Source organism: Atractosteus spatula, chromosome 23 (genome assembly GCF_055471065.1).
Source record: "Atractosteus spatula isolate fAtrSpa1 chromosome 23, fAtrSpa1.hap1, whole genome shotgun sequence".
NCBI lineage: Eukaryota > Metazoa > Chordata > Actinopteri > Semionotiformes > Lepisosteidae > Atractosteus > Atractosteus spatula.
Genome location: NC_142728.1, coordinates 12,483,812 through 12,496,854, shown reverse-complemented (window position 1 = coordinate 12,496,854; position 13,043 = coordinate 12,483,812). Strand labels below are relative to the sequence as shown.

Genomic DNA, 13,043 nt, shown 5'->3' with positions numbered 1-13,043 from the left:
AGTCACCTTAACATCCTTTGAAAAAGTCTTTCAAACTACAGGGTGTAAGATGCAAAGGGCATTGGTTTAATCTGGTTTAAAAATTCCTTCACAGTCATAACTTAAGATTCAAGAGAAAAGCTTCCTACCAGTGTAAGGCAGTAAGCAGTTGCACTTGTAGCCAGCCACATCATCAATGCAGGTTCCTTGATTCAAGCAGGGATTAGAAGCACACTCATTGATGTTAGTTTGGCAGTTTGGACCTGAAAAATGTTAGATATAAAGACACACATTTATCACAGAGGGTTTTTTGCACAAGCTGTGAAAAAATAAAAAAACAGCACCCAGTTACGTGCAGGACTGACGCAAGATCAGGGATACTAACCACTGAATCCCGCTCTGCAGGTACAGACGTATCCACTGGTCATGTCTTTGCAAGTGCCTCCATTCATGCAGGGGTTGGATTCACACTCATTGTTGTTGATGTCACAGTTTGTCCCACTCCAGCCAGAGTCACAGTGACACTTGTAGCTGAGGAAGAGAAGAAGACCATAATTCACATCGGTCACCCAACAACCAAACCAAATATTAATAATAATAATTAAACACTACTGCATCGGCTGAAGCAGCACAGCTTTTGCGTTCGAATGTGGAAACGAAGTCCTGATTTGTTCCTGGATCATGAATGCCATTCCAAATCGGGAACGAATTGGAATATGGGATTGCTGGGAAAGCTTCCTCGGAAAACGAAGGTTTGAAGGAGCTCGCTGAACTCCTCAGCAAAATGTGCTATGTGCTAAACCCGAACGTTAACTGCAGGAAGATAAAGTTTTTAATTAGTGGCAGTTAATGCTACTTAGCTGTCACTAATTAGTTACACACTGATGACATTCCATGAACTCATCGCAGAACTACAGAGAGCTGGCGCTTTGTCATAGATCCACTTACCCATTGACATCGTCCTGACAGCTGCCGTGAATGCATGGGTTGCTGTTACACTCATTCACCTCCGAGCGACAGGTGGGGTCATGGTAGCCCTCAGGGCAGATACAAGTGAAACCGTTTATGCCATCTTTGCAAGTTCCACCATTGTGGCAGGGGTTGGACGTGCATTCGTCGACGTTGACATTGCACATGGCTCCTACATTTGTGAGCAAAGCAGAGGAAAAGTCACTTGCACTGCGAACAACAAAACCACGTGTTATGGGATTTAATGGAAAGACGGAATAATCTACACTCCTTGGAAAGTCAACTTCATTTCAAGATACCCCCATTTACTAAGCTAAACAAATAAGGGGGAAACAGGCCCCCCTGTGGTCACTACTAGGATTTCACTCAGACAAAGACCAAGGGAAAACACTCAAAATATTCTTCTGAGGTTTCTGCAGATTTTTAAATCTTCAACTTGAAAATAAACGGTATGTTACATAAAATGGTATCCCATTTCCGTAAGGGACAGAGAATGCTTAACAGTTAAAACTTGGGGCTTTGGCACAGCAGAGCACATAAAACAATGGAAGAATTGAAAAAAAATGCGGAAGGGAAACTGATTCAACCTCTATTGATTCTTGCTTGCGGTTGTTTACAAGTACGGAAGCACAGACCTCATTTTACGCATGATGAAGCAACAATTAACCCGCCCTCTACCCCTTCTTTCTTATTAATTAAAAATGGTAATGGAAGGAAGGGCAAGGGGGGGGGGGGGGGGGGGTTTGCTTCTTAAATTACAATTCCTTTTTTGTTATATTTTTCAAGGCCTCCAGGTTCTGGATAAAAAAAAAAGGATAGAAGAGAGGGGGGTATAATCTGGACCTGTAATTCTACACAGTGGCCTGCTGCCCAGCAGAAGAAAAGCCCTATTCAGAAACCCTCTGAGAGGAGTGGCTGGAGACAGCAGCTCCCTCATAATGAGAAGGAGGATCCTGCGCAGGTGAATCGAGGCAGTCGAGCCTCCTATTATACACGAAGTCACACTCCCTCTCTCAGGATCAAAGAAACCAGTTAAGCCAGGACCAGCAACATGATACCCATGGGAATCAGGGATTTCTTCACTGTAATTGGCGACACTTTATTTGGTTTATTAAATCACGCAGGACTACCACTAAATGACAGCTGTAGGCCTCCACTTTAAAATCAGGCACCAATTCTTTTTATCTTCACTGGCCTCCCCTTTACTTAATTGAAGACATCGTGAAACGTTTAGCATCATGAAAAGGCCAAACAAGATTGCTCAATAAGAAAACAACAGGATTTTGTATTTCCTTACCGGTTCTGGTTCTCTTTAGACATGATTGAAAACTATTTTCTTCCCCCACTAATCGACTTACAAGGTACCCCAACTAAAATCACGTTGTTTTTTTTTTTTTACTGTTGACTCTCAAAAAAAAGAAGCTTCAGGTTATCTGAAGAAACCATCCCCTTTTAAAAGATTAACTTTCAAGCTTTTTCAATCTGGGCGTCATCAAATCTTTTCATAAAGGAAGAAACTAAAGGCTTCCTCATATCGCTTCGACAGAGACACCAAGCACCACTGTTCTCTGACCTGAAGCAGGTAACCTGAGAGCTGAATGTTTTACACAGAACCCGAAGGCCACCTGTCTGGCCCACGCACCCAGGGGAGTCCCGAGTCAACGGCGTGCCCAGCCCGGTAGCTCTGCAACGGCTCTTACCTGTGTATCCCGGCTCGCAGGCACACTCGTAACCATTGATCTTGTCGATGCACTTGCCATAATCGCAGGGTTTGCTCTTGCAGTCATCCAGGTTGATTTCACAGTTTGGGCCTGAAATAGCCAATGACAGTCTTCTTGTATTGAAGACTAAACAAAATCCCTGAAGATTTTCACAGAAGCTCACTTGCCAACCACACATCACACTACTCCAAATAGATAGGAAATGCCTAACAATAAATAGCAGAAAAGGGAATAACAGCACCTGTCTGCCTTATCAGGATTTTCTGCAGGATGGCAGGTGCCTAACCACTCACAGCAATGGCTATGAGGGGCAGTTAAGTATTCAACCCAAGCGAGAGACAGGATCTGTCTCAGTCCGGTCCAGCTTGTGGCCCTCACCTGTTGTGCCCTTGGGGCAGGTGCAAATGTAGTTGTTCTGTCGGTCTTGACAAGTGCCTCCGTTCTGGCAGGGCTGGCTCTGACACTCATTGATGTTAATTTCGCAGAGGCGGCCCGTGAAGCCGGGCTGGCAGGAGCAGGTGAAGGTGGCAATGCCATCTTTGCAGGTGCCATAGTGGCACGGGTCTGAGAGGCATTCGTTGATATCCGTCTCGCAGAGCAGGCCAGTGTAACCTTAAACGACAGGCAATAAACGTCAGCTTACAGTCTCTCAGACCCATGGCCCCTCAATCATGCTATAAGATGCATGTCAATGTTGAAGCATCAATAGCATTTCAGACATGTAAAATGTATGATTTTTAGGTTAGAAAAAATGTGAGAATCAATGACACTTGGTTTTTAAAAAAAAAACACGCTAGGGAGACCACATGCTTTTAATACCAAGTAAACCATAAACGGCACCACAGAGGGTAAGTAAAATTATTTCTTCTATGTTCTGGAGACAAATATTTACTGATAAATGAATGAAAAGTTGCTTATGGAGCGGGGTGGGTTGTGGGTTACTATGGCATGAAGCCCAGATAAAGGACTTTCATCTTATACAGTCACACAGTTGGAAACACCTTGTACATTAAGGTCTTTACTTCTCCCTCTGAGTGCATTTTGACTTGCCTTCAGCGCACTCGCAGGTGTACTTGTTGGGTCCATCCACGCATCTTGCCCCATTTTTGCAGGGTGTGCTGGCACATTCGTCAATGTCCACCTGGCACAGATTACCAGCGAAACCTGGGAGAACAAACAAGAAAATCATCAGCTCATCAGTTTTCTGAAAGGGGTTTCATATTTCATCAAACTCATCGGTTTTATGAAATACACTTAAATTACTTGCCACACCACCTGACACTGCACACATTACTAACTGCAGTCAATAAAACTTTTAAAAAAAAGCCCAACAATTCTCCAGTTGCCAGAGATCTGAGGGGCTTTTCGTTTTCCAAGACCTGATAAGCATTTCCAAATCCATCTTTCCCCCACTTCTGTAAACAGCCGGTCAGCGGCTCAGATTCGACCGGAGAGAAAACCTACAAGGCCTCATAATCAGAAGCCCCAGACAAAAGCACGGCTGTCTTATAAATGTGACGGAAAGAAAAAACGGGCGCCCCTTTGTCCCTTATCTTTTCCATAACAATGTGCATTCTCCCGCGTCTCGCGCTCCCTGCCACAGAGAACGGCATTGCTTGAACTCTGACCTCCCCACCATTCAGAGCCACTGTCTTTCAAAATCCATCGCCAAGCTGCCCCCTTTCATTTAGTGGGTGTCCACTACTTAAAGTTACAGTATTTAGTCTTAAGGGGCAGTTTGGATTTGTTTGGATTCTTCTGTTGTTAAAAAGGATGTGTGAGAAAAATAGTAATTGAAATTAACTGTCCATCTATAATTAGCATCCAACACGCTTTTCAGGTTTAAATGTACACTCTCTCATACATTTAAATGCTAAATGGGTGTGTTAGTTCCTTCAGCTGTTTACCTAACCAAGAAAAACATCATGGGAAAAAACACTAATGATGCACACTCCTAAACTTCAGTGTCTGGTTGTATTTCCAGTACTCTGCCTGTGACTCAAACTCAAGAATGCACCTTCATTTTAACTGATTTTTACAGTTCTACCTCCCAGATCTCACTGGAATAAAGGAATTTTCTCGCTCCTATGGAATCAAACATTTCCAAGGCCCCACTGGGAGTTTCCATGGATATGGCGCGTAAGGGAGTGAATGGAGGCCTGACCCCACTCACAGAATAACTTATTTACATCTCAAGTAAAAGCAGAGACCCTGAACTTCAAGCACCAACTCCCACCTCCCCTTCACTCCTACAGAGATTAACTGTCTATGTATTCTATGCTGCAAACCATTCCACAGACACTCTATTCACCCAGTACCCCCCTGGCCAACTATACTTTGGAGTCTTTTCAACTGCTAAGTTTCCTGCTCACTGGAGAAAGCCATAGGTAGCCTCCACATAGTGGCTTCGGATTTTCCTTCAAGTCTATCGACAGGATGAGGATATCTCCTTTTCTATATCTGTCTTTGATCCTTCTTTTCAAGGGCCTCGCATTTTCTTTCCCTGCCCTTACAAATTTTACTGGCTCGACCAAAAGAAGTAAAGGATTGTTCTACCTAATCCTCCTTCTATTCCTTTGCCCACATTTCCTTTTTCAGAAAATTCAAAAGCTTTACAGTTTTTTTCCAGCAGGAACTATGGGGATTCCAAAGTAGGTTCTTCAGCCAATACAGCCGTTATGCTTACAGTATATTTAACAAACATATGATTTTTCAACACTGAGACAACGCCGGTCTCATGCTTCAAGTTTCAATATTTGTATTATGTCGTCACCATTCTGCAGGGGTAATTATTTTCTAATGCATAAAACGCAAAAAACACTTTCGGTCATCCAAAAGACAAAGACAAAAGTCTTTGGCAGGCCAATCCTGATAAAGTTCTGTGTATGTGTGGACTCATCAGATTTGAAACTTGGAAAGTGCAGACTTTAAAAGTTCCATGATTCCTCGATATCGCAGCTTAAATTAAGCTGTTTCATAAGCCTCTCTTCTATGGATTTTTCCTGCAATTTCAAGCCCATCCTGCTAAGCCTTGCCTCTAGGCATGGATTAATTTCTGCCTGTGTTTCCAGTTCAAAGGCCGTGCTGGGGGAGAGCCTTCATCGACCCCCCCGTTCTCTCACCTGTGGGGCATTCGCAGTGAAATGCGTTGATCTTGTCGATACACTTCCCATTGTTCAAACAGGGCATACTGGCGCACTCGTCGGTATTGATTTCACAGAAAACTCCCTCATAACCTGAAGATTAACACATAAAATAATACTCAGGGTGGCTGCAGACACTCACACTTCAGTCAGAACAACAAGAGAACAGCAGTGAAATAAATTGCATGTGGAACTGTAGTCATACGGCATACGTTTTGATTACTGTCTTTGCGAGTGATGACTTTCCCTTTCATTGGAAGAGTTGCTGCCTTTGGTTTTAAACAGTTCCAAGTATGTGTGGGCTGCAAAGGAACAAGTAAAGGTTTATCCCATGCTGGGAGAAACACAAAGTTGTGTTTCTTTTCTTCTCTTTTCAGTATGCAATATACCTTTACTTGTTCTATTATCTCTAAACATCCTGTAATATACACTTGAAATGGAATATGTACTATTGTATAAACTGTATATAGTACACCACCTGGTTAGCATAAGAAATAGATCACCGATCCTGACAAAAGCTCTGCTTACTTGATAAGAGCAGCTGAACAGTGGTGACTGAGGCTAAGGGACAAGACCCCACACTGGCGACAGGGACACCCACTCACCCGGCATGCAGATGCAGTGGAAGCCACCTATCCGGTCCAGGCAGGTGGCATCATTCTGGCAGGGGCTGGAGATGCACTCGTTCACGTCCAGTTCGCAGCGGGGGCCCGTGTAGCCCTGCAGGCAGCTGCACTGGAAGGAGCCCTTGGTGTTGATGCACTTGCCTCCGTGTTCACATGGGTTGGCACCTGTAACCCCGAGAGCATGATTCTTCCCTCCAGTCTGCAACAGTCTGATCTTTATCTTAACCAACAGCAAATCTTTTTTTTTGGCAGTCTTAAACCTCAGGATGCAAGCTGATTTCAAGATAAGGGGCTGGCTTAGAAATGACTTCAAAACAGAAAAGTTTAATATGACAACAGACATGATTGCTTGTGGAATTTTACCACAACAGCCTGATGTATAAGGCAGTTAAAAGCTCTAAACAATGTGTGAATTTTACAATGCCCCCCCTAACAAAAACAGAGTAAGACAGTATTGCTTTGGGTTTATAATTGGGTGTAAAAAAACTAAACAAAAGTTCACCTAGAGAGCACTCATCCACGTCGTTGTTGCAGGCAGAGCCCGTGTAGCCAGGGGGGCAGGTGCAGATAGCCATGCCATTGACGGGGTTGGTGTCACAGTTGGACCCCTTCTGACAGGGGTTACTGATACAGGCATCGTCCAGGTGGCACAGCAAACCTGAAAGTGTGCAGAAATGCACAGAACAAACAAACAGGAGTAAAAATAGGGCTCAATACCGCTGCAGTCACACCACACTGCCAAAAAGAACAGGCAGGTTTGCCCTTGCTCCTATTTCACATTTCTTTACAACCATTTAAGAGTTGGTGCTTTTAACTTTCTAATTCCTGCCTGTCCTGTAAACTTTTCTTATCAGTTTCCCATCTTTTACAATGGACATTCAGCATGCTCTGCACGGTGGAATATAAAAAAAAAGTCAGCCCATTTATATATATATATGTTCAGGTGGGTAGCTGCGTCAGCATGCTTAGGCTGCAAAGGAACAATAGGTTTATTCCATGCTGAAAACAAGAAGAAAGAAACTACAACGTTTCGGCCGTGGAGCCTTCTTCACGTGTCAAGGTGTCAGGTGTCAGGTGACGCCTGAAGAAGGCTCCACGGCCGAAACGTTGTAGTTTCTTTCTTCTTTTTTTCCAGCATGGAATAAACCTATTACTTATTACATTTACCTATTACATTTCTATATAAATACATACATCTGTTTCGGTCTCTGCCAGAGCCAAAAAGCAGCTCACCTGTCCTTCCGTGAGGACACTCGCAGAAGAAGGAGGCCACGCGGTCGTGGCAGATGGCGCCGTGGTAGCAGGCCGCGTTGGCGCAGTCGTCGATGTTCTCGCTGCAGTCGTCCCCCGTCCAGCCGTTGACGCACACGCAGTTGTAGCCGCCGTGGGTGTTGTGGCACGTGCCGCCGTTCTGACATGCGTTGGGCATCAGCTGGCACTCGTCGACGTCCTCCGTGCAGAACTGGCCTGCAGAGCCAAGACAGGCGCGGGTCTGTACTGCGGACTCTGGCACACGCCAGGCGGAGCCAATGAAAAAGGTCCCTACACACCCACCTGTCCAGAGCTCCCCCAGCCCTGCTCTGCACAGTCTGGCACACTTCTTCCTGATGTCAGCACTAAACAACTGACAGACCACATTACAACTCCCTCTTTATTTCAGGCCTCAAAGAACTAGATGACATGTGTTTCACTATCTAGATACTAGACATGTTCTCTGTGTGAGCAGCTTGACCATCCCACGGGGCAGAAATTGAACAATACCTGTCCATTCAGGACGGCACTGGCAGTTGTAGGTGTTCACCCCATCCACACACGTGCCCCCATTTTGGCATTTGTGCTCGGGACAGTCGTCGATGTTTTCCTCGCAGTTCTGGCCCATGAAGCCTGAAGAGAGAGGACACCCAAGATCCCGATAAGTCTCGGACATGTCAGGTGGTCATTCAACATCTTCCTGACAAAAGATCCTTCTTGATTAATTGTTGCAAAAATAAAACTGCCATTGTTTAAAACATAATCTGTAAGAAAAGGCAAAAGTTTATCGATTGTAACCTGACCAATATGCTGTGATTGTATTGGATGGCTGCACAAACATGACTTGTTACAATTTCTGAAAAATAAATGTCAATTTTACATGTAGAATTAAACATGGAAATTCGTGCCACAACTGAGATTGGGCCCATGCACACAACCATCCAACAACCTTTGGCAGGTAGTAAAAGTCGTGTGTCTTTTGTAACTTCAAGCCCATAAAAAGATAAATACAACATAACCGAGAACAATCACTCCCCTGATTGCCGTTTGACCGTTTGACCAAATTCCATATCGCCAGGCCACGAGACTAACCTGTGGCAAGTTACTGATTTACAATGGTATCGACAGACACAGGGCCCTGCCCTGACATTCCCACATGACACAAACAAAATCTTGTGGAGTTCACGCAATTTGACAGGAAAAATTCTGAAAACACTGAAAAAACTCTGTGGATCAGGTAACCTGATTTACAAAAAAAAACTAACAAAATCACGCAAAAGACTCGGGTCACTCACACGCAGCATAAAACAAGTGTTTACAGGAAACATAGACAACTTTTGATCCTGTTAATCATTCAGACTTCATAAAGAGATAAACTTTATGAAGTCTGAGGGGCAGGCAGATAAGGGAATTAGTTTCATCTTAAAGTAACCCAGTTGTGCACCTGTCTCTCATCTTTACTCATACATATTCTTTATTAGCCACTGTAAAACTTTATAGATAGCCACACTATCTCCCAACTGGAATCCATGCTGCTGCACTCGATACTTTTTCCACACCTGTCAATACACTAAAGCAGTGTTAAACTGGTCAGAGTGCGACTGAAAAAGAGAAGCATTTCAATGTGACAAATAACTGGCAACAAGGCTCATGTACCCACGATTCCATTTGCTTTCTTTGAAGTTCTTATCGAGCCTGACTCTGGGATGGCTTACAATACCGTTACACAAAGAAGCTTGCGAACAAAGTCTAGGAGTAAGGTGGCTTTTTGTTTTACAAAGAACAATGGCGACACCCAACCTAAGATGCAAGGCAGGAAAGCTGCAGAACAAACCACCATTAGCCACCACATCCTGGGGTTAACAACTGGCATAAACTGTAATCTTCCGTGGGAATTATATGCTGCATCTATAAACAACAGGAAAAACACTTAACCCACGAATATGTACATGACAAAAGAATCTACACAAAGGCTTTGGGAAGTTTAATGTACAGCGATAACATGCCATTTTGAAACCTGTATTTAATTTCAATTGTGTTTTATGTAGGTAAGCACACTGTTGTTTTCTGTAGAAACATCTAGAATAGAGACAAGTCTTTTGGTTCTCACAGTGCAGATTTATAAGATGAAATGTTTTAGTGAAAGAGCCAAAAAATGTACACTCCCAAGACACGTTTAATCCTGACTTGTGTGACCACACAATCTTTACCATGAAAGGCCATGGAAATTCTAGGGTAGTGGAGTGATTTAAGCACAAAAAGAAATTTGGAACATTGTGTTCAGAAATCTCCACAATGTAATGGGTTGAGATGTCACACAGTTTAGCTGCTTGTCTTTGCATATACAGCACTAGGCTGTGGCTGTGCTCACAAATCTCATGATACAGTTAGGTCTGTGCCTGAAATCTGAACGAATCTGGTGAAGTGATAGCAAAGCAGCCTAAATAACTGCCCTTTCTAGGCCAAAAGAGTCAGCTTTTAGGATGTTGTTCTTCAGATGTTTCCTCCTGATAAGGCAGTTTCATTTCCCTGCTCCCCCCTGGTCTCACCCGGTACAGGACAAGAAAACAGAATACAATACTAAAGACCCTCTCTACTACTTTTTCCACCACAATGACAAAGAAAATCAGCTCCCCGTGATCTGTACTTAGCTCCTGACAAATGAAACATTTTAAGATCATTTCCATACCCTCCTGTTGTTTTGAATTGTGTGAACCCAAAGGAGGCAAAGGTTTTTTTGATCTGAGAACCAACTAAACGCAACTAAAGACATGAAGGCACAATATATTATATATACCATGTGTAATCAACATTAAATATTTATTACATTTTATTGTATTCTCAGATAATCTATTGCTGCATAATATATTCGTACAACATACTCTTACAGATTTCTGTTCATTATAAAATGATTAGACTGGTTTACACTTAGACAATGGATTAGAAGTTAATCACAACTTCTGAGCTTAACACACAAGTCTCACTAACTGAAACAGCCAAACAACCAAAATTAAGACTCTCTGCAATCAGTTAAACCTCATCAGGTGGATGTGGCAAAGCCAGAAACATTCAGTGACCCTATCAGTGACCCATCATGTGTGGAGGGAGTATCTTCAGTGAAGCTTACCTGGCAGGCAGGTGCACTCGTAGGTGGTATCTCCTGTCTGCAGGCACGTGCCCCCGTTCTGGCAGGGCGAGGGGTTGCAGGGCACGTAGCGCACCTCGCAGTTCTTGCCCGTGTACTCCGGCAGGCACTCGCACTGGTACGAGCCGATCTGGTTGACGCACTGGCCTCCGTTGCGGCATGGCGATGGGTTCTGGGCGCACTCGTTGACATCCTGCTTGCAGGACTGCCCGTGGAAAGTCGGGGGGCACTTGCAAATGTAGTGGGCTTCAAAGGGGGTGCACAGCCCACCATTGGCACAAGGGTTAGAGGCACAGGGATCAGCCTGTTGGCACATTTGACCTGTAAAAAAACAAGAATTCAAGGTTGTGCATGTGGCCCACTGCACTGTTTAAGGATCCTAGCTTACAGCTTTGTTCAAAACAAGTTGATGGGAGAAGCTGAAAGAATATTGACAACCCAGTAACAGAACCCATCTCACACTCACTGAACACAACTTCAAAGCACAGTAAATTCCTATTTAGACAATGTTTTTCTACAATTTGATGTTAAACCTGTATTCATCTTTGCATGATCCATAGGTTTCTCACATGACAGTTCTTAGCCCAACTATCCTATTGTATTCTGTTCCCTTGGTTTTAGTAATTCAGTTTGTCTTTACCTGACCACCCAGGAGGGCACTGGCACTTGTACTCAGTGAGACTGAGCAGGTCGCATGTTCCTCCATTCTTGCAGGGAGAGCTCAAGCACACATTGTTGGTAGGTGTGAGGCAAAGCCGGTCTGTAAACCCGATGCGGCACTGACAGATGTAATCCACAGTGTTACCGTGGGTAACCACCCGGCATGTCCCAGCATTCTTGCACGGAGAGCTGAGGCAGGGGTTGGTAACCTGACATCTGCTGCCCGCATATCTGTCAGTACACCTGGAAAGACAGGCAAAGAAATACAGTTTGTATGAGACAGAAGTCTGCTACATTAGTTTAAATTCCATGTGCTCTACGTCTGCTAAAACGTTGCTTCTATGTGAGAAATGTGTGCTTCAACATAATTGGGTCATAAAATGTGTGGGGTAGGACCAAGATTTCTGCAAACAAATCACAAACAAAAAGCTGTAATTTAAAGGTTCAAGCAATTCAACAAATTCAAGAATCACTGTTCTGCACACATTGGTGCTTAATAATCTTCACTCAAAACTTAGTTTACTTATGGTATTTGCACATTTTCATACAGGGCATCCCGGTCTATAACTTTAACCCAGGCTTTGTCTTTTGAATGTCCTATTTTACAGTGAAGAACTGCTCCTCTGAGACTGACTCCTCAGCGCCATCTGTGCAGGACTGCTGCAGTTACTGATTGAGGTGTGTGTGCTGCAGTGCTGTGCCGGGCTAAATCCATGAGGAATGGAACACTGCATGGGAATCCCTGCGAATGGAGCCGATACTCCACTTAACCACCTGTTCCCCTCATTCCCCGCAGCACAGAGCTACTAATAAATCACAAGTACAAGAAAAGACCCACTCATTAATGCCGATGACGCATGAACAAAGACATTCGGGGTCACTGGCCGCATGTTCCTTTGGTGACTGTCAGTGTCAGTGTTGCTTCACTGGTTTAAATCAATTTACTTGATCTTTAATCAAGAATGCCTTCCCATCTAAATCATTCATTTAATTAAGCAATTCCCTGTACCATGCTTAACTTTAGGACTGGTACTTTTCTCAAGCTCAGGCTGCCAAGAGCAACTACATAATCTGGACACAAATCACATTATTATTATAATAATCCTTATACTTATATAACGTTTTTCTAGACATTTCACTCAAAGCGCTTTACAGGTAATGGGGATCCCCTCCACCACCACCAATGTGCAGCATAACCTGGATGGTACGATGGCAGCCAGAGTGCACCAGTACACCCCACACACCAGCTCTCAGTGGGGAGGATGGAGCCAGTTTAGAGATGGGGATAATTAGGAGTCCATGATTGATAAAGGCCAGGGGGAAATTTGGACAGAACGCCGGGGTAACACCCCTACTCTTTGAGAAACGCCCTGGGATTTTTAATGACCACTGAGAGTCAGGACCTCATTTTACGTCTCATCTGAAGGACAGTGCCTTTTTACAGTATAGTGTCCCTGTCTTGTTTGTGCTGCAGCCTGGAATTCTTTACCTCAGTACTGTTAGATAGGCAGTCACAGAACAAGCAATCAGCATTTTTTTTCCCCAAAGT

The 13,043-nt window shown here is 43.9% G+C and overlaps 1 protein-coding gene across 2 annotated transcripts in view; it reads right to left on the bottom strand.

The window, feature by feature from the left end:
* The window catches only part of notch1b (notch receptor 1b), a 46,886-nt gene that overhangs the window by 15,886 nt on the left and 17,957 nt on the right, over window positions 1-13,043 (bottom strand). The window contains exons 3-15 of one of the 2 annotated variants that reach the window (XM_088940545.1): window positions 11,475-11,737; window positions 10,817-11,155; window positions 8,200-8,322; window positions 7,672-7,905; window positions 6,941-7,096; window positions 6,418-6,603; window positions 5,792-5,905; window positions 3,720-3,833; window positions 3,048-3,281; window positions 2,649-2,759; window positions 928-1,120; window positions 365-510; window positions 129-242 (exon numbers count right to left, since the gene is read on the bottom strand). In XM_088940545.1, coding sequence (XP_088796671.1) covers window positions 129-242; window positions 365-510; window positions 928-1,120; window positions 2,649-2,759; window positions 3,048-3,281; window positions 3,720-3,833; window positions 5,792-5,905; window positions 6,418-6,603; window positions 6,941-7,096; window positions 7,672-7,905; window positions 8,200-8,322; window positions 10,817-11,155; window positions 11,475-11,737 — 2,327 coding nt within the window. The remainder of the gene's footprint in view (window positions 1-128; window positions 243-364; window positions 511-927; window positions 1,121-2,648; window positions 2,760-3,047; window positions 3,282-3,719; window positions 3,834-5,791; window positions 5,906-6,417; window positions 6,604-6,940; window positions 7,097-7,671; window positions 7,906-8,199; window positions 8,323-10,816; window positions 11,156-11,474; window positions 11,738-13,043) is intronic. The other variant, XM_088940546.1, reaches the window with a different exon arrangement.